Raw genomic sequence first — 20,099 nt, forward strand, 5'->3', positions numbered from 1 at the left:
AAGGTAACTAAACTATTTTTGGGACCAAACCACAACTAAACAAAGCTGTTGATTCTGACTGATAGCGACCCTACAGGGCACAGTAGAACTGCCCCACAAGGAGGGCTTCAAGGAGCAGCTGGTGGATTCCAACTGCATACCTTCTGGTTAGCAGCCAAGCTGTTTAACCACTGTGCCACCAGGGTTCCTTTTAGGGACAAGTGTACCTAAAAGACAGGCATTCCAGATACACTGGTAAAGAAAAAGCAGATGTAATACAATTTTCTCAACTTGGGCCCATTATGCTGTAACAGAAAGGAAAGAGGAGTTTTCTAGTCCACCTCTCCTGACAGTTCCTACATCAAATCCTTCCCTTTATAAGGCTTTTTCTACTTTTTGGGAGGAAAACCCCAGGAGTCGAAACACAGCACACACAACCCAACCCTAATATCTATTTTGTTTCTGTCAATACTACGTATTTTCTTCTGCTAAAAATTCAAACTTATACTAAATGACTATAAATCAACTTTGCAGACAACAATCTTTGATTTTTTATATAATTCAGCTTGGTGGTGTTGATTTTTAATCTTAAATTTTCAGCTGCATTTTAACTGAACCAATTGTTTTGTTCAATTTATGAATAAAATTCAGCAAGTGTTTACTGCAAAAAAAAAAAAAGTTTACCCTATTCTAAAAATTGAAATAGCCGTAATGAACAACAACAAAAAAAACCTCTGGGTTTTGGGTCCCATTTCAGGTTAGGAAACACTGCTTTCTCATGTCATCATCGTAATTCTCAAAAAAAAAAAAAAACTAGTTAGATTTCATAACAAATATACCAACACATTAATAATCTAATGCAACAACTAATCAGCCAGTATCTTCAGTCTGCAGAAAAAAAAACAATGTTGGGTTTCTCCATGATGTGCATTCAAAGAAGTACGGAAAACTAAAATTCTTTTCCACTAAGGCATTTCTTGGTACCTGAGGTTTGTTTCCTCCGTATTATCCTATCAAAATTACCAGTATTCCAAAATATAATCACTTCAGACCACTGAAAAATCTAAAATCCCCTAAAACACATAATCCAAAATGCCCAACGTGGTTACTCTACTGTGTAATGAAATGGTCAGAAACGACGCTGTTACCCTGTAACACAGAACTAGGAGCTCAGAAGGACTTCTGCAATATGCTGCCCCCAAGATTTAGTATGCAGGCTCAGAAAGAGCACACGCAGTCACGATGCCCCTTAAGCCACATGACCGTCCTAGAAAGCAGAACCTTAAACGTATCAACTAGAGGAGAACTGCCTGTCTCTGAAGTTAAAACTAGGCAAGGGCAGCTGCAATTCGCGCAGCAGGGCAGATGGGCCGCTGACTAGTGAAAACGGGTGATGGACAGCTAAGGCCCTGTGCTCCGGCTGCTCCCCTTACCGTTGGACGATCTGGGAGGGAGGCTAGGTGAAACACCCCCAAAACCCTGGCCGCAAAGCCCCTGGCCGCAAAGGTGGGCTGTGGGGAGACAGGGGCAGCTCCGTGTGTGGTGGCCCTTTGTGAACGCGCACTCTGCGGCAGCTCGGATCTCACCGAGCCTTTAGGAGGGTGGACCGGGGCTGCCTCGCGCGGCCGAGGCGTGGAGCACACGGCGCCGCAAAGACAGGCCTGCGGAGACCCGCCATCGCAGCCTCCGCCCGGCTCGGGGGCCCTCCCTGTCCCAACCACCCCGGCCGCGCTGGGGACCGTCGGCTCCAACCCCAGCACCCGCGTGACGAGCCGCGCACCGGACTCTTTCCTCAGCGTAATCCCTCCGCTGCAGGCCGCGCACTAGTTTTAATCACGCCTCCCCCCTCCCGGCGTCACCTCCGCCCCTCGAGCGCCTTCCAGCAGCTTCCAGAAACGTCGCCTCCCCAAACCTAGCCACTCACACATGGCGGGCTCTGCAGTCCCCGGCCCCGCCCCTAATCGTCGCCGCAGCTGAAACTGCCGCTGCGGCAGCCGGGCGGACAGCCACGCCTCTGCGGAGCCCGACCGGAAGTGCACCCTTCTAGCCTTCCCCGCCAGGGCTTCGTCCTTTCAGGCCCCGCGCGCAGCAGGAAGGGGAACTCTTTTGCCGCGGACTGAAACCGGAAGCTGCTCACCGAAAGGGCCCGCTGGTGGGGGAGGAGCAGTCCGAGGGAACGTGAGGTGAACGTTGCTGTGGGTGTTGTGGGGCTCAAACTGGAACAGGAGTCCGGATCGAGCCGGTGTGAAGAAGGGGAGTGCCCGCGGCAGGTAAGGGGGAGGAAGGAGTAGTTCCCTTCAGCTCTCGAGATAGGAAATGAGGAAGTAGTTTGCACGCGGGGAAGGTGGGCTAGGTGGGAGGGGCAGGGCTGCGACTGGGTTCGCGTGGGAAGGGTTGATGCTTAAGGTGTCGTTTGGGCTCAGAGAGGTAAACGCTGAAGAGAAACCAGAGTTCGTTCCCTCTTCCAAGGTGCGTGGAGATGAGGGTTAACGGAACCCCACGCCTCCTCGGGTTTCCAAGGTTCGGATTCGAAACTGACCTCTCTTGGTTCTACGCGCCTCCGATTCGGGACGTCGGGGTTCGGTACCAGACTGCTCTGGGCGCTGAAGGCCGACCCCATTCCTCTGCTTTTTGTCGGTTGTGGCTTCGTGTTTTGACTGAGTGCTGAATGCACTTGGTTTCGGAGCGCACATTCAAGAGGGTATAAGGCCCCTCTCCGAACTGCTCTTTCTCCGAGTGTCCTCATTTTGCACACGGGACTGTGAATTACGTTTAATTGCACGTGTTTCGGGGTTCCCAGGGCCAACTTTACACGTCGTTGGCACCGCATACTGGGCTAGTCGTTCACATTAGGGCTCCTGGAGGATCAGTGGCTCACAGAAGTGTGAAAAGGAGGTGGTAAAAGAAAGGGGCTGAGGGTGAAGTGGAGTAGAGGAAGATGAGGCTGGAAAGCTAGATTGCCGTCGCAGTGCAACGAGCTTTAGGTCGGAAGGCTACCTTTAGGTTGTATTGATCTGTTTGGACTTTCCAATAATCGGCATGGAGTAAATAGATAACTTTGAGCTGAGCTGTGACAGAATCAGACTTGTTTTGTGGGAGCATCACCTTGGCAGTGATACAGAGTGGGGATGGGATGGACAGAGGTGGGATTTGGGACATTTCCAAGGTAAAGCCACAGAATTTGGTGAGTTACTGCGTGAAGCAGAGGGATTTTGCAGAGTAGAACGACTCAAATATTCTAACCTGTGTGCTTGGAAGGTTGGAGATACCAAAATTTGGGTGAGATATATATATATATATATATTTTTTATAGGAAGAGGAGCCAATTATTTTTGAAGGAGGGCGGCAGTGAGGGCATTTTTTTAGGGACAAATTAAGTTGTAGCAACCACTCTTAGGATTTTGCATCCTAGGACAAAATAATTGTGTTTGAAGGAAAATCTGAATAGTCCATCTCCGGCATTTTTTTAAGTGAGTGTTTTCTGGGGGAGTTTTGCATATTTCTGGGTTTCAGGACTTCAACTACCAGCCTACCTGCTTTCCTCATTGACATGTGGGTGGTGGGATCAGGAGAGCAGATTTGGAGGCTTGATTTTGGATATTCAGCGTCCTGGTGGTGCAGTGGTTAAGAGCTCAGCTGCTAACCAAAAGGTTGGCGGTTTGAATCCACCAGGCTCCTTGGAAACCCCGTGGGGCAGTTGTACTACAGGGTTATAGGGCTCTATTGGGTTGCTGTGAGTTGGAATCGACTCATCAACAGTGGGCTTGGTTTTGGTTTTCTCCATGTTTTAGTTTACTTTTATAATTGAGAGAGAGAGAACCATCCAAAAAAAAGCTTTCTAGATTTCTCAGGCAAATGAAAATTTTTATCAAAAATAATTTATTCGTGGTTAAGTCACCTCCTAGTTTTTCTTTTGAGAATATTGTAGGATGATGCAAGGTGTACTGCATATTTTCTACATAGAGCGAAGTGTAAAATTAGCACCAGATAAATAGTAGCTGCAACTTACTATGTGTCAGATGCTGTGTTAAGCATTTTCCATGCGTTACTTCATTTAGTTCTTAGAATAATCCAGTTTTACAACAAGAAATTTCTGAACACAGAACGGCAGATGCAAAGCCAATGCTTTTTAGCTACTCTGGAACTCCAGAAGTTTGAGCCGTTCTTGTATGGTTACCTTTGTAAGTAAATTATAAATAGAACAAACCGAAGGTAATAAACAAGTTGGTCCTGTGGCAGTGGTTCCTTACGGGCTGGTTTTGCCTCCAGGGGACATTTAGCAATGTCTGGAGATACTTTTGATAGTTACAGTGTGGGGTGGGGTGGGAAATGCTACTGGCATCCAGAGGATACAGGCCAGGGATGCTGCTGAACATTCTACAGTGCACTGAACAACCCTACAACAAATAATTATCAGGTCCAAAATGCCTGTAGTGCAGTGGGGATGTTTCCTCAGAAGTAGGAAATTGGGATTCATTAATACTAACTTGGAGCCCTGGTGGCGGAGTGGCTGAGATCAGCTGCTGACCAAAAGGCTGGCTGAATGAATCCACCAGCTGCCCCTTGGAAACCTATGAGGTGCTTCTACTCTGTTTTATAGGGTCGCTATGAGTCAGAATTGAGTCAACAGCAACGGGTTTTTTAATACTAACTTTCTTAAAAGTACTTTTATTTTTAAAATCATTATTTGTCCTGAAAGGTGTGTGAGGCGTTTTACAGCTCAAACAGGAAAACGTAACTCATTTTTAGAGTGAACCTGTGGCCACTGATAAAGGCTGTATAGTTCAACCACGTGTGCTTGAGACTGTTCTGTAACATCCCTGCTAAGTGATAATTCCCTTTTGCAAAGATTTCCTGTGTCTGGTTTCTCTATATTTTAAATCCATGTTCACACAGCTCTTAATAATTTTTCTTTACATGGAGCTCCGGTTTCATAATTTTGACTTAATGGGTTCCACTCCATGGGACTATACTCAGCAAACTTGTCACATGTGTAATTTGTATGACGACAGTGTTTATATATTTGTTTTAACAAAAAACCAACCCAAACCCATTGCCCTCGAGTCGATTCCGACTCATAGCGACCCAACAGGACAGAGTAGAACTGCCCCATAGAGTTTCCAAGGAGCGCCTGGTGGATTTGAACTGCTGACCTTTTGGTTAGCAGCTGTACCACTTAACCACTATACCACCAGGGTTTCCATATTTGTTTTAGTACAGTTAATTTAATATAAAATAACATTTCATTGACAGCTTTTAAAAAGTATCATTACTCTTCACTGGTAAAATACTTTTTGGTGGTTGAGAACAATAGGAATATAAGAGATATGTGGTTCATTGTTCCATTTTCCCTTTGAAGTAGTGGCACAATGGATCTAGGGTTTTTTAAGAGTCCTTTCTCTGTATAATATCAGCATATTTGTTTCAAATTGTGCATAGACTCTAAAAACTTTTATTTTTCAAACTCTGGTCAATTATACCCTTAGCTGTCAAGTTGATTTCAACTCATAGTGGCCCTGTAGGCCAGAGTAGAACTGCCCCCGTAGGGTTTCCAAGGCTGCAGTCTTTACAGAAGCAGACCGCCACATCTTTCTCTCACAGAGCAGCTGGCAGGTTCAAACTGCCGACCTTTCAGTTAGCAGCCGAGTACTTTAACTGCTGCACCACCAGGGCTTCAAGTTTGCTTTAAATAATAGCTTTCTCTATTACAAGTTTTGTTTAATTTGCTTACAAATGAGTCTGCTATGAAAATGGGTCCTACTGCCAGTCTCTGCCCTCTCCCCACAAATTTGCTAGATTTGTAAAGGTAGGTATTTTGTTTTCAGATCAGAATTTCAGAATATGTTTACCCTAGGACATGGTTAACTCAACTATATTTAGCATATATGTATGTCTTAGTAAACAGTCTAGCTCTTTTTCAAAGTAAGTAGGATTTTTATTTAATTGCCTATTGACTTTTTTTTTCCAGGGTTCATTGAAAAATCCTTAGTGATATTGACATGTTTCAAGTGACATAAATTAGCCAATGACTCGGAATGATGGATTCCCCGAAGATTGGAAATGGTTTGCCAGTGATTGGACAAGGGACTGATAGAGGGGTACCTTCACTCCACAGGGTGGGGAATTTGGGAAAAGTTAGTGAACTCGTTTTTTGCCTCAGTGCAAAGTTTTTCTTTTTCTCCTATTTTTGAGACTTAAATTTGGTTTTAATTTTACCAGTTAACTTCTGGAAAATTCTGTCTTCCACGGAAATCTTACAGCAATGGCGAAAGATTGTTTTAATGTGTTTGCCTCTCTGTTTTATTGATATGTGAGAGTAAAAATAAAACACAGACTATGTGGTTCACTAGTCTTTGAAATTATAGAACATGTTTCTCCTGGCAGTTGACATGACTTTTTTCCTTGCAAATAAAACTGATGCTATTCTTAACACTTAAAATTTAATACTTAAAACTGTGATATATTCTTTTTGGAACACTATCTCTATGTAAAGCCCCTATGCATTTCTTTTATTTGCCATGTTTAAGATATCTTTCCAGGACACTTCTTGTCGAAAATTGTAATTATTTTCTGGTTATCTTTGCATTTAACTTTTTTGTAATTTGATACAATCTAGAAATGCCTGTGTTTTAATTTGCTTTATTTCTTCTTTAGAATTATGATTCAGCTAAAGATGCATCAGATGGGTATTGCCCAGCTTGTCGAGAGAAGGGAAAGTTAAAAGCGTTAAAGACTTACCGAATAAGTTTCCAAGAATCTATCTTTCTGTGTGAGGATCTGCAGGTAAAGTATTAATCGTATATAATGGATGGGTTTTAGCCTTTTGATTTTTTTTTTTCAGTGTTTAAATTTGTACTCATCGTTTATATTTTGGAATGTAGGCTTTTAATGCTAGATAGATAATCTGGGTTTCTAAGACAGTCTGGTAAACAATTTAAAATAGTTTCTGTTACATTCTTCCACCTGGTTTCCTGAATTATTGCCAAAAAAAAGTGTTTCCTTATTACCATTAGACTTGACAGACAAATGAGGGGAGAAATACATTTCAAGATTGATTTTTTTTTTTTAAATCTGTGGAGATTCTTGTTACCTATTAGCATGTAGAGAGTATTCTCTCATTTTTTAGTTTATTAACTTTGAGACTGATTGGAAGAGTCATTAATCTGTAATGTATTTGGAAGGGTATTTTGAAAATTGGTTTGTCCAGAAACAATATATATGTGTTCTTAACTAAATAGTATGTATTTAAGGCTTGATATGTTTATTTTTACTTCAGGCTTTAAATGGTTCTACATATCTCTTAGAATTAATTATGGTAGTTTATACCCATTGGTACAGCTTTTATATAGGAACTGATTAAATTCTGTAATATTGTACATTTTATTGTACTTGACAGATTTTAGAACTGTTTCATATATGTTTAATTCTCAAAACTTTGCAGAGTAGGTATTCCCATTTTATGAACGGAAGAAAAATTCACGGGGTTTAGGAACACTGGGCCCTCCTAGAGCAGCAGAGCCGGGATTGGAATGCAGTCTTCTCATTTTAAAACCCACTGCCATCGAGTCAATTCCAACTCATAGTGACCCTACAGGACAGAGCAGAACTGCCCCATAGGGTTTCCAAGGCTGTGAATCTTTATGGAAGCAGACTGCCACGTCTTTCTCCTGAGTAGCTGATGGTTTTGAGCCTCCAACCTTTTGGTTAGTAGTGAAGTGCTTAACCATTGTACCACCAGGGCTCCTTTCTTCTCATTTTAGATCTGTTTTGTTCCAGCTAAAATAGCAGCTCAGCAGAATCACCTTGGGAAAAATTCCTGGGTTGCACTACTAGACATTGAGTCAGTGGAGTTGGCCCAGGACACTGTAGTTTTACGAGCACGGAGGGTTATTCTGATGATTGGCCAAGTCTGGGAAATACTAGATTATACCACACTGTTGGTGGTAAATAATTTTGCTGGGTGTGATTTGAAGAAAAACAATCCCAGGCATTCTGACAAATAGGAAGAAAAACAAATTTATGTATTTAGTCAATAAATCTGTTTTTGAGCATCACTGCGTTAGGCACTGTGCCAGATGCTAAGCTACAATAATGAACAGAACACAAAAATTTACCCTGAGGAGCTTATGTTTTAGAGTGGGAAACCCAGGCAGTAAATAGGCAAAGTGCATTTTTTTGTGTCACGTAATTAAAAAGTACTGTGAAGAAAAATACAGCAGTGGGGAGAGTGCCAGGGAAAGGGGAGTTTGCAGTTTTATACAGAGTGGGAGGGGAACGCTTCATTGAGACAGCGGCATTTAAGCAAAGGCTGGAAAGAAATGAAGGGGAGTAAGTCGTATGGGTTCCTAGGGCAGGGAGAGTAGCCGTGAGAGAGTGGGGGTTTCTTGTCATGTTTGTGCTACTGTGAGGAAGCCAGCATCGCTGTCCCTGAGTACATGAGAGCAGAGTGATAGAAGATGTGTCTGAAAAGTAATGGGGGACTGGACTAAGTCTTAGGATCTTATAGGCCACTGTACGGTACCTGGCTTTTACTCTGGGTGAAATGAGCCACAGCAGGGATAGTGGCAGAGGAGTGGCATAATCCGATTGACATGTTGTGAGAATCATTGTGGCAGCTGTGTTGAAAATACAACTAATGGGCAAGACTTGAGGCAGGGAGACTAGTGAGGAGGCAATTGCAGTATTCCTTTGGGGAAAGAGAGCAGTGGCAGAGGTGATGAGACATGATTGGCGATTTTATATATATATACTTTGAAGGTAGGGCCAATTGAATCTGCTGAAAGATTAGTCTCCAGGGTAGGAGAGAAAGAAGAATCATGGATGACTCCAAGATTTTTGGCCTGAGCAGTTGAAAGAATAGAGTTGCCAGTTACTGCAATGGGAAAGACTTTGGGAAGAGGAAGCTTTGAGGAGAAGACCAGGAGGTTGGTACCAGTCAAGCTTGAGATGTTCTAATGTCTACGGGTGTATGGAGTAAACAGTTGGATCTATGTTTCTGGCATTAGGTGAAATTTGAGGTTGGAGATAGAAATTTGGGATTCATCAGCATTAGATAATCCCTGAGACTGGGTGAATTTACCTAGGAGTATGGATAACTCTGGTGGTGTAGTGATTAAGAGCTACGGCTGTTAACCAAAAGGTCGGCAGATCACATCCACCAGGTGCTCCTTGGAAACCCTATGGGGCAGCTCTACTCTGTCCTGTAGGGTTGCTATGAGTCAGAATTGACTTGATGGCAACTGGGTTTTTTTTCTGGTACGGATAAAGAGGTCCAAGGACTGAGCCCTGGAACACTGCAGCACAAAGAGGTTGGGAGATGAAGTGGAACCAAGAAAGCAGTCAAGAAAAAGCAAACAGTGAGGTAGGAGCAAAACTAGGAAGGCAAGTTCATGGTCCTAAAAGTCAGGGGAAAGTTAGGTCTCAACTGGAGGTCATCGGAGACCTTGATGAGACTAGTTTCAGTAAAGTGGTAGTGGTAATCTGATTGGAGTGGGTTTGATAGAAAATGGGAGGAGAAAAATTGAGAAATGCAATAGATGTGAACTAGTGTCTGGAAGTGGAAGGTTTTTGTTCTTGGGTTTTTTTTTTTTTTTTTTTTTAAGTTGGAAAAAAACAGCAGCAAGTTTATATGTTGATTGTGCCTATTGGTGGTGTTTGTTAGGTGCTGTTGAGTCGACTTTGACTCATAGAGACCCCGTGTGACAGAGTAGAACTGCCCCATAGGGTTTTCTAGAAAGACCAAATTGCCAGGTCTTTCTTCCCTAGAGCTGCTGGATGGGTCCCAGCTGCCAGCCTTTCCGTTAGCAGCCAAGCGCTTAACTGTTGTTGCACCGGTAGGGTGTATCTGTAGAGAGGGAAAAACAGATGATTTAGGGGAAAGGAGCAGTAGAATTGCGGGAGGGATATCCCTGGAGCAGAGGTGATGGGCTCTTTCGCATAGGTGTAGGAGTTGACTTGCGGACCTTTGACAGCTCACCCATGAAAACAGACGTTATACAGAGATTTTGCTAATTCACCAGCTGAGAATAAAGTTGTAGAACTGGGAACATGGAAAGAAGATGAATCTTACTGATTTAAGAAAAAAAATCTACCTGTTGTTTTCTCTTCTGAATAATATGTAATTTCTCGGTAGAATTCTTTAACCAAGGACTGTAACGTACAGCAAAACCTGTGAGAGCCAGAACTCAACCAGACTGCCTTGTTTTCCCTGGTCTTGCCAAGTTTTCCACCTTTGGCAGGGTGCAGCTTACCACTTTTCTGTCACTCACTATTACCAAACCAAACCAAACCCAGTGTGTCGAGTCGATTCCGACTCATAGTGGTGACCCTATAGGACAGAGTAGAACTGGCCCGTAGAGTTTCCAAGGAGCGCCTGGTGGATTCGAATTGCCGACCCTTTAGGTTAGCAGCCATAGCACTTAATCACTATGCCACCAGGGTTTCCCACTCTCTATTAGTAGAAAATATTTGATTTTTCCTTCACTGGTAGGTTTCCGCCTTAAACAGGCTCTGGTTTTCACAGGTTTTACTGTAATAACAAAGAAGTCCCTGTCTTCAAGAGATAGGTTTTGGCTGTTAAAGTTAGATGCGTTAACACGCATTTTTAGTTTTTGAAGTAGTCTTTTTCAAATGATGAGGAAAACAATATAACCAAGAAGTTTAAGGTAGTGTGTCTTTTGTAAATGTATAAAGGTAACTTTAGAGTTAAAGTTTTTTTTTTTTTCTAGTCAGCAATAAAAGCCTAGTGTACTTCATGAGTCAGAATTGACTTGACAGCAAATAACAGCAAGATACTTTATGAAATAGATGAGTTTACCAGCTCTAAAGATTCTTCATCTCTTTTAACAAATTCCAGAAGGGTGTCTGGGGGGGCCATGCTCTCCGGGTGTAGAAAGCATATTTTAAATGAGGGTATTTAGTATATCAGTTTCTTGAATTTGCCTTGGAAAATATTTTGGCAGTTTTCAAACTTAGGGAAAATTCACTGATTATTTGAGTGGTTTGTTTTCAGTTTTGATGGTTGAAATTATGTTACTGCACAGTGAGATTTGATGAGACCATTAAAATTCAACCAATCTGACTCTAAATCCACTAGAAGTGCAAACTGTCAGTGCTCTCAAACTAAAATTTAGTTTTAAGATATGGAAAACAGAAATTACCCCATACAGTTGTGAAATTTGAAAATACTAGTTTTAAACATGTGTAGTGTATCACTTCAAAAGAGTCATATACTCAGTTTTTTAAAATCGTTGAAAATTTTAAATTTGCTCAACATTAAGCTTTTTATTAAAGCAAAAATATTTGTTTTTCTTGCCAGCTTAACCTACAGTGGTTGATTAAACCTTTCATTGTGGAAATGAGGAAAAATTATTCTCTTGGGGACCAAGTTTTCAATAAATTTTAAGCAGCTGTTTGCCTATGAGCCCTGCAAATTTAGATTCACTAATATTATACCCTCTCATGCTTAAATCAGTGCCAAAATTTTATACATATTTTTTATGACACAGGAAGTGTAAAGTAAAACTTGAGCTTGTTTGAATTTTTGAAGTTTTTATCATTTTATTTTCTCTTTCTAGTGCATCTATCCTTTGGGCTCTAAATCACTTAATAACTTAATTTGCCCGGATTTGGAAGATTGCCACATTCCAAATAAGCCTCAAAAAAGAAAGATCTTGGCAACCAGCTATGAAGATTCACCTCCTTTAACAAATTCCAAAAAGACTAGAAATCATTTTGTTATTGATGGTGAGCAGACTTTGAACAGCAAGCCTAGTGGAGACCCATACGATGAAACATCAGGTTTACCTGAGTTACCACAAAGTGGCCGACAGAATGTCGTTAGGACAGCTGATTCCTTGGAGCAGAAGATCGTGGAGCCTGACAGTGTTGACTGTCCTGCGGGAGAAGATCCTCCTACAGTTGACATCGCTGGAACCAGGGAGACCTCCCCTCAAAACCAAGGCTGCACCTCTGAGCTGGAATTGCCTTTGGAGACCAGCAGTACGTCACTTTGCCAGACTTCCTGTGTCCAGTGGAAAAATACTTATGCTCTCTGCTGGTTAGATTGTATCCTGTCAGCATTGGTGCACTTGGAAGGATTAAGAAACGCTGTGACTGAACTGTGCACTACACAGGAATCTGTGTTCCGGCAGCTCTTTACAAAATATAACGAAGCAGACAAGCTTCTGCATACCCATCAGCTGGATGCAGTTAAAGGTTGGTGTTAATGTTTTCTTTCTCTTTAATTCTTTTTTCTCAGTACCAGACTTTTGATTAGTGTGGCTTTATTTATATATCTGATAACATTTTATTGTGTTTTTGATAAAGTAAATTTAACCAGCAGTTTAAGTTCTCACTCACCAACTTCTACACAAAGTATTCAGTGACATTGGTTACGTTCTTCACACTGCTTGAATGTTCTCACTATTTCTGTTCTGGTTGTTTTGTTTCCATTTAGTTTCCCTGCCTCTTCATAGTCTCATCTTTGTTTTAAAGTAATTGTTGACTGTTTGGTCACATACAGGTGATTTTGTAAAGCAGCGCAGTACTTACGGGTGATGTTAGTTATTTTTTGAGCCAATTTGTTATTTAGCTACAAGATGACCTCAGAGGCTGGTATTGGTTCAAGGTTTGAAAAGTATCACAGAGCAGTAGTCTTGCAGGGTGGGGGTGGGGGGGTCCTTGAGTCTCAACCAGTCTAATAGCTCTGGGTTTTTTTTATTTTTTAGGAATTCTCTTTAACTTTTAAAGAAGTTAATTTTGAGCGTTTTCTTACAGCATGTGGGAAAAAATACTATCAATAGCTTCTGTTTCCTGTAGAGACCTGGGAGCCAAGGACCGTAGGTTCAGATGTCATGGAGCTTGAGTTAAGACTAGCTGCATTATCATGACTGCCCCAAAGACAGCCTTTTGCAGAAACCTAAGAGTAAAGGAGAAGGAGGCTGTGTTGATAGCTTGCCATGATAATGGTAGTCATCGTAGAGTACATCAAAGTAAAATTTGAAGGTTTTTTTTTCCTAGTGATTTAGGTAAAGGCTTACAGAGCAAATTAGTTTCTCATTAAAACAATTAATACACATACTGTTTTGTGACATTGGTTGCCAATCCCACAACATGTCAGCACTTTCCCTTCTTGACCTTGGGTTCCCCATTACCAGCTTTCCTGTCCCCTCCTGCCTACCCGTACTTGCCCCTGGGCTGATGTGTCCATTTAGTCTCGTTATGTTTTATGGGCATGTCTAATCTTTGGCTGAAGGGTGAACCTCAGGAGTGACTTTATTACCGAGCTAAAAGGGTGTCCAGGGGTCATACTCTGGGAGTTTCTCCAGTCTCTGTCAGACCAGTAAGTCTGGTCTTTTTTTGTGAGAATTTATTCTACATTTTTCTCCAGCTCTGTCCGGGACCCTCTATTGTGACCCCTGTCAGAGCAGTCCATGGTGGTAGCTGGTAGCCATCTAGTTGTGCTAGACTCAAGTCTGATGAAGGACGTGGTAGTTGTAGTCCATTAGTCCTTTGGACTAATCTTTCTCTTGTGTCTGTGGTTTTCTTTATTCTCCCTTGCTGCAGATGGGGTGGGACCAGTGGAGAATCTTAGATGGCCGGTCACAAGCTTTTAAGACCCCAGACACTACTCACCAAAGTAGGATGTAGAACATTTTCTTTATAAACTATGTTATGCCAATTGAGCTAGATGGTCTGTCCCCTGAGACCATGGTCCGCAGCCCTCAGGGAGTTCGGATGTGTCTGTGAAGCTTCCATGACTTTGTTTTGGTCAGTTTGTGCTTGCTTCCCCAGTATCGTTTATTGGGGAAGTTACTACTTATCTGTTGTCCGTTTAGTGCTTTTCCCTCTCCATCCCTTCCCTCCTTTGTAATGGTCAAGGATTGTTTCCTTCTGTGTGTGAACCTTTCCTTATAATAATGATCTCCTACAGTATTTGTCCTGTCATGATTGACTTATTTTACTCTGCATGATGCCAGGTTTATCCATGTTGTGAAATGTTTCGCAGGTTCATCATTGTTGTTTATCATTGCATAGTATTCCATTGTGTGTGTGTACCATAGTTTATCCATTCGTCTGTCGACAGGCACCTAGGCTGTTTCCATCTTTTTGCTGCTGTGAATTATGCTGCGACGAACATGGGAGCGCATACGTCTATGCGTGTGACAGCTCTTATTTCCCTAGGATATATTCCTAGGAGTGGGATTGCTGGATCGTATGGTACTTCTATTTCTAGCTTTTTAAGGAAGTGCCGAACCAATTTCCAACATGGTTGTACCGTTTTGCATTCCCAGCAGCGGTGCATAAGAGTTCACTCTCTCTGTGAAGTTGTATGGATTATTTATAAGAGATTTGAGTGGAAAGATTTATTTGTAGCTAAAGAATAACTGGAGTCAGATGCATATGGAGGCTTTTATTCACCGTAAGGAGCCCTGGTGGCTCAGTAGTTAAGCGCTCAGCTGCTAACCAAATGGCCAGCAGTTCAAACCCACCCAGTGGCGCTGCAGGAGAAAGATGCGGTGATCTGCTCCCATAAAGATTACAGCCTTGGAAACCCTATGAGGCAGTTCTGCTCTGTCGTATGGAGTTGCTGTGAGTCGGAATCCATTCGATGGTAAAGGGATTTCTAGTTATTCAAGATAGTTTATTAATCTTTGATTCTTTTCTGTCATAGTCATTCTACTTTTAGGACATTCACTCTAAAGAAGTAATCGAAAACGTGGACAGATACGTGCCCAAAGATGCTTATCATGTTATTTACAGTAGTGAAAAAAAGAAACAGCCTAAATGTCAGCAGTATGGGTCAGTCAGAGCATAATAACTAACCTGCAGAGGTTTTAATGAAGCCAACGCAGATATGGAATCGTATATGATGTCAATAAAGATCCTGTCCTTCTGCACACCCCCCAAAAACAGACTTAGAAGGAGGAAAATACATCAAATGTTGGTTTGGAAATAATCATAACTTCAATTAAGACTCCCTACAAATTTATATAGGGTTGCTATGAGTCAGAATCGACTCCATGGCAGTGGATTTGGTTTTTTTTATTTGGTTATAATTTATCTAAGTTCAATTAAAGGTAAGCAGAGTGAAATAGATGAACTGCGTGTTGTCCCTAGCGTCAGTGGTAACTGCATGTTAAGAGATAGCTTTAGATGTTTTAGAGATAGGCGGGATATCTGACAGGTTGGCTGTTGCAGTGAGCCTGTGGTTATCTGGCCGAGAATGGCTTACACTGAGATTCACCCAGGCAGAATGGCTTTGGCCCAGGCAGTCAGCACTAATGAGACTGTGTTGATACCAAATACCGAGGGAGTATATGGTAATACCATAGAGAGAGGAGGAAGAATTAAGGGCATTTTGTGTTTTGCATTTTGTCTCTGATTGCAAAATTTTATCGATTCTGCTTGCTTTTTTTTTCCCAGATTTTATTCCTGACCTTTATTTTATTATTTTAAGTCTTTGAACGAGGTATAATTTACATACATAAAATGAGCAGATCTCGAGTGGTCAGTTCAGTTAATGTTGACATAATCACCACTGAAAACAAGATCTAGAACATTCTGTCACCTCAGAAAGTTTCCTGTTGTCCTTTTCCAGTCAGCCTAACCGCCTCCCTCCCAGAAAAGCAACACTTGCACGTGTCTCTGACTGTATTATTTTTGCCTATTCTCAGACTTCCTATGTTTGGAATCATATATATGCAATCCGTGTACTTTTATGTCTGGGTTATTTCGCTGAACAGAATATTTTCCATACTCATCAGTATTGTCGTGTGTATTGATAATTCGTTCATCTTTATTGCTGAGTAATATTCCATTGTACAGATGTTGTTGTGTGCCGTCAAGTTGATGCCGACTAATAGCAACCTTAATAACAGAGTAGAACAGCCCCGTAGAGTTTCCTAGGCTGTAATCTTCACAGGAGCAGACTGTCAGGTTTTTTGTCCTGCAGAACAGCTGGTGAGTTTGAACCGCCAACCTTTGGGTTAGCAGCCAAACACTTAACTATTGTACCACCAGGGCTGCTTACCATATAGGTGTACCGCGAGTTATGTATCCATTCTCCTGTTGATGGGCGTTTGGGTTTTCCCAGTTTTTTATTGTTACGAATTAAGACTGCCAAAAGTATTTTTGTACTTTTTTTTTTTTTGCGGGGGGGTCTGGTGAACTATTTAATTCTTGCTAGTGTCTTAATTTTTGGTGGAAAAGTATAGACGGATGAGAAATTGATAATGTTCTGTACTTTATTTTTAGATGAAGATTGTAAAAAACTTCCTTCAGTACTGTTTACAAAGATAGATGCCTGCCTGAATGAAGTCAGAGATGAAATTTTTACTAGGCTTCAGCCCCAGCTTCGATGCACATTAGGTAAGTAAGTTGTGTAATTTAACTGTGTTGCTCATGTACCACACAGAAATACTTACATCATAAGGAAACATAATACTGTATTCTTACTTTGAACAAGCAGATTCTTAGGAGAGAGAATCTGGACAGTTTGGCTTATGAATCTACCACTGGTTAAATCACTGTGGACAGGACCTGGTGTTGTACCCCTAAAGACTGAATCAGGATCAGGTGAATACTTGGAGGACACAGCAATGGTTGCCTTCTAACACTTTTCCTCCATCTAGTAGATTAGTCCATCATTTTTCACCTTTTTAAAAATATATATATATATATTATTTATTTATTTATTTTTGTCCATAGGAAAAATACCCAGGGAATTTAAAAGTAAATACCCATAGTAAGGGGCCATTCCAAACCCATAAAACCAAACCCATTGCCGTCGAGTCAATTCTGGCTCATAGTGACCCTATAGGACAGAGTAGAACTGCCCCATAGAGCTTCCAAGGAGCACCTGGTAGATTCGAACTGCCGACCCCCTTCGGTTAGCAGCTGTAGCACTTAGCCATTACGCCACCAGGGGCCATTCCAGATGAGTTAAATCAGAATCTTGCAGGTGGAGCTCAGGGATTGGTAATTTTTAGAAGCTCCCTTGTGATTCTTACATGTAGACGGGGTGGCAAAACTCTAGTCTAAACCAGCCATAGTCATTCTACTTCTCTTGCCAGTGATTGGCTAGGAGTGGACATGTGGTATGATTTTAGCCAATGGGATATAAGGATAAATACGCTGATGACCTTCTGAGAAGGTTTTCTCGTCTTCAAAATGGGTTTTGTCCTCTGCGAATTGGCTTTTGACCTTTAGAAGCAGAATGGAGCACGGGAGCTAGAGTTTCCTCGACTTTATGAATTTTTTTTTTTTTTTATTACAAAAAGGAGCCCCTTGGTTATTTTGGGGGGGGGCGTTATTTTCCTTTTATTCTCATATTAACTCTTCTATTAATATTGTACTATAAAAACAAAAAACCTGTTGCCATCAAGTCAGTTCCAACTCATGATGACCTCATGTGACGGAGTAGAACTGCCCCATAGATTTTCTAGGCTGTAGTCTTTATGCGAGCACATAGCCCAAGTCTTTTCTCCCACGGAAGCCGCTGGGTGAGTTCGAACCACCAACCTTTGGGTTAGCAACTGAGAGCTTATTATTGTATTATGCATATTAAATTCTGTAAAATATCAATGCTTCAAGTTTTTCTCTCAAAGAGTGGCAACTTTTTCATCAGATACAGATCTTGTATCTGTAAGCAGTGTCTTTTTTTGTCCCACAATTCTTCCCCTTAGTTTTTCTACTTTGTATTTCATAGACTCCTTCATATATAAGTTTACTGTTTTTAAAATAATAAACTGATTTTCCATATGCCAGTTCTTTGGTATGGCTTCCTCCAGCTCTAGAAGGCTGTTCTAATTCATCATCTTCAGGTTGGATATCAGATGAGATGGATTTTTTTTCTTTTTATTGAAGTATAATTTAATACTGTAAAATTGACCCTTTTTAGTATTTAGTCCTATGAATTTTGACAGACATGAAGAGTGTATAACCACTATCACAGGATATGGAACACCATAAAATTTTTTCCCAGGCTCCTTTGTGGTCAGCCCTTCTCTGCATTCCTGGTCCCTGGCAACCACTCCTCTGTTGAGCGAATACTCATTTCACAGGAGCCTTCTCTGTGAGATCCCTGGCTGGTAGACTGAGGGGTTTCCATGCAGCATTTGCAGGTATCGTTTCCCTCCCAGAGTGGCTTGAGTTGGTTTATTCAGGGCCACTGCTCCAGTTCCCAGGTGAACTGAAGAGTGGTCTTTCCCCCAGCCTGAGTCACCTACGTGGCCCTGATAATTATATTCAGAGCAGGGTTGGATCTTGCTCCACCTCCACCCTGGATCTGGTTTTCTAAGTAACAGAGAAAGGCTTTTATTTTGTGTGATCGTAACATTTGGGCGAGTGTACGGTTCTAGCAGGACAATAGAATCTCTCGTTTGTGTGTGACCCGTTCAACAGTGATAGGCTCTTGAGACCCTGGTTACCGATAAAGCAGAAAACCAAACCCGTTGCCGCTGAGTTGATTCCGACCCTCAACCGCCCTACGTGACAGAGTAGAGCTGCCCCACGGGGTCTCCAAGGCTGTAATGTCTACGGAAGGAGTCCTGGCGGTGAAGTGGTTAAGTGCTCAGCTGCTAACTGAAAGGTCAGCGGTTCGAACCCCCAGCCACTCTGTGGGAGAAAGATGTGGCAGGCTGCTTCTGGGAATTTTATGTGTTCTAGACCTGAAGAGTCTATGCTGTCGTATAAATTGAAATATAAATTTTTTTTTCAATTACTGCTTAGTTACAATAAAATTAACATTTAAAGGCTGATGACTAATTGCAGAACTAGTGCTACACTGTGTATTGTTTATGCCTATGGTGTTACTTTTTTTTTTTTTTCATTTTTTAGGAGATTGTTTTATTTCTATTTACAAAAAAAGATACTGTTTTGATTTTATGTTTTTGCATAAAAATAGCAGGACCATAACACAAAGGTGACTATTAAAATAGCCATTGTAATTACTGATATTTGTAGTCAGATCTCTAGCTTTAAAGTTGCTAAAGTTTGAATAGTAAAGGAAAAGCTTAGACTGAAAGATTGAGAAAAATGAGAGTTGAGGAGTCAGGATTTGAGGCTGGACATTGAATCTTCGAAGGTGTCCTGGTGGCGTAATAGTGAAGCACTCAGCTGCTAACTTAATGGTCAGCTGTTCCACCGGAGAAAGCCCTGGCAATCAGCTCCCATAAAGATCACAGCCTAGGAAACTCTGTGGGGGACAGTTCTGCTTTGTCCTGTCTGGTGGCTGTGAGTCGGAATCGGCTCGTCGGCAGTGGGTTTTGTTGAACTCTTGTGTGTCCCGCCCTCTCCATGTGTAGAAGAAGCAGATTTGAATAGAAACGGTATTTCAGTGGTTTCCTTCAGCTTTGAAATTATTCCACATTGTTTCCCTAGTTAAATGATCTTAGTATCTGTAACCAACCATTTACATAATTTTTGTTTTAATATTACTCTAGGGCTATTATAGTTGTGCGAAATTTTTTTTTCCCCCTGAGAAGAGCTAGAAAGGTCTGAGAAGATAATATGGGTCTTTGGTCGTAGAATTTTTCATGAATGCCCACTAAGAAAGTAAGAAAATGAAAGATGGAGACTAAGGTGATAATTTCTTGCTAGGTTTTTGTAGGAAGATGCTTTAAACCCTCCCCCTCTCCCCCAAATTGTGAATGGCTTACTCCAGAAGCATAGTGAGAAGAGAGAGCAGTTGATCCTTTTGGTTTACGTTTTTCAATTGTTAATTATGAGCAATAATTTTTTTCTTTTCTCTTTGAAGGTGACATGGAAAGTCCTGTGTTTGCATTTCCCCTGCTCTTAAAAATAGAGCCTCACATTGAAAAGCTCTTCATGTATTCCTTTTCTTGGAACTTTGAATGTTCTCAGTGTGGACACAAATATCAGAACAGGTTAGTTTTTCTGTTTTTTAAGACCTGTTCATTCTGAATGAAAATGGCTCAGAGTAATAACATTTGAATAAAACTTGCTTCTACCTATAACACTGCTGTTTCTCTCTCTCTGATTCCTCTACCCTAGATGCAATTTTTCGTATCTTTAAGTCTCTCCACCACTAAGGTAAAAAAACAAATTTGAGCTCCAGAATCTGCAGTGTATTTGCTTCTTTAAACTGGGAATGGTAA

The 20,099-nt window shown here is 41.5% G+C and overlaps 1 protein-coding gene across 6 annotated transcripts in view; it reads left to right on the top strand.

The window, feature by feature from the left end:
- Positions 1 to 2,042: 2,042 nt before the first annotated feature.
- Positions 2,043 to 20,099, top strand: part of USPL1 (ubiquitin specific peptidase like 1) — a 44,861-nt gene continuing 26,804 nt past the window's right edge. The window contains exons 1-6 of one of the 6 annotated variants that reach the window (XM_049867253.1): positions 2,043 to 2,249; positions 5,948 to 6,095; positions 6,634 to 6,762; positions 11,556 to 12,195; positions 16,237 to 16,350; positions 19,739 to 19,868. In XM_049867253.1, the coding sequence (XP_049723210.1) occupies positions 6,015 to 6,095; positions 6,634 to 6,762; positions 11,556 to 12,195; positions 16,237 to 16,350; positions 19,739 to 19,868 (1,094 nt within the window). In that variant the 5' untranslated portion in view covers positions 2,043 to 2,249; positions 5,948 to 6,014. Of the gene's footprint in view, positions 2,250 to 5,947; positions 6,114 to 6,633; positions 6,763 to 11,555; positions 12,196 to 16,236; positions 16,351 to 19,738; positions 19,869 to 20,099 lie in introns of those variants that run through there. The other 5 variants (XM_049867254.1, XM_049867252.1, XM_049867256.1 and 2 more) reach the window with 5 other exon arrangements.

This window comes from Elephas maximus, chromosome 23 (genome assembly GCF_024166365.1).
Source record: "Elephas maximus indicus isolate mEleMax1 chromosome 23, mEleMax1 primary haplotype, whole genome shotgun sequence".
Classification (NCBI taxonomy): Eukaryota; Metazoa; Chordata; class Mammalia; order Proboscidea; family Elephantidae; genus Elephas; species Elephas maximus.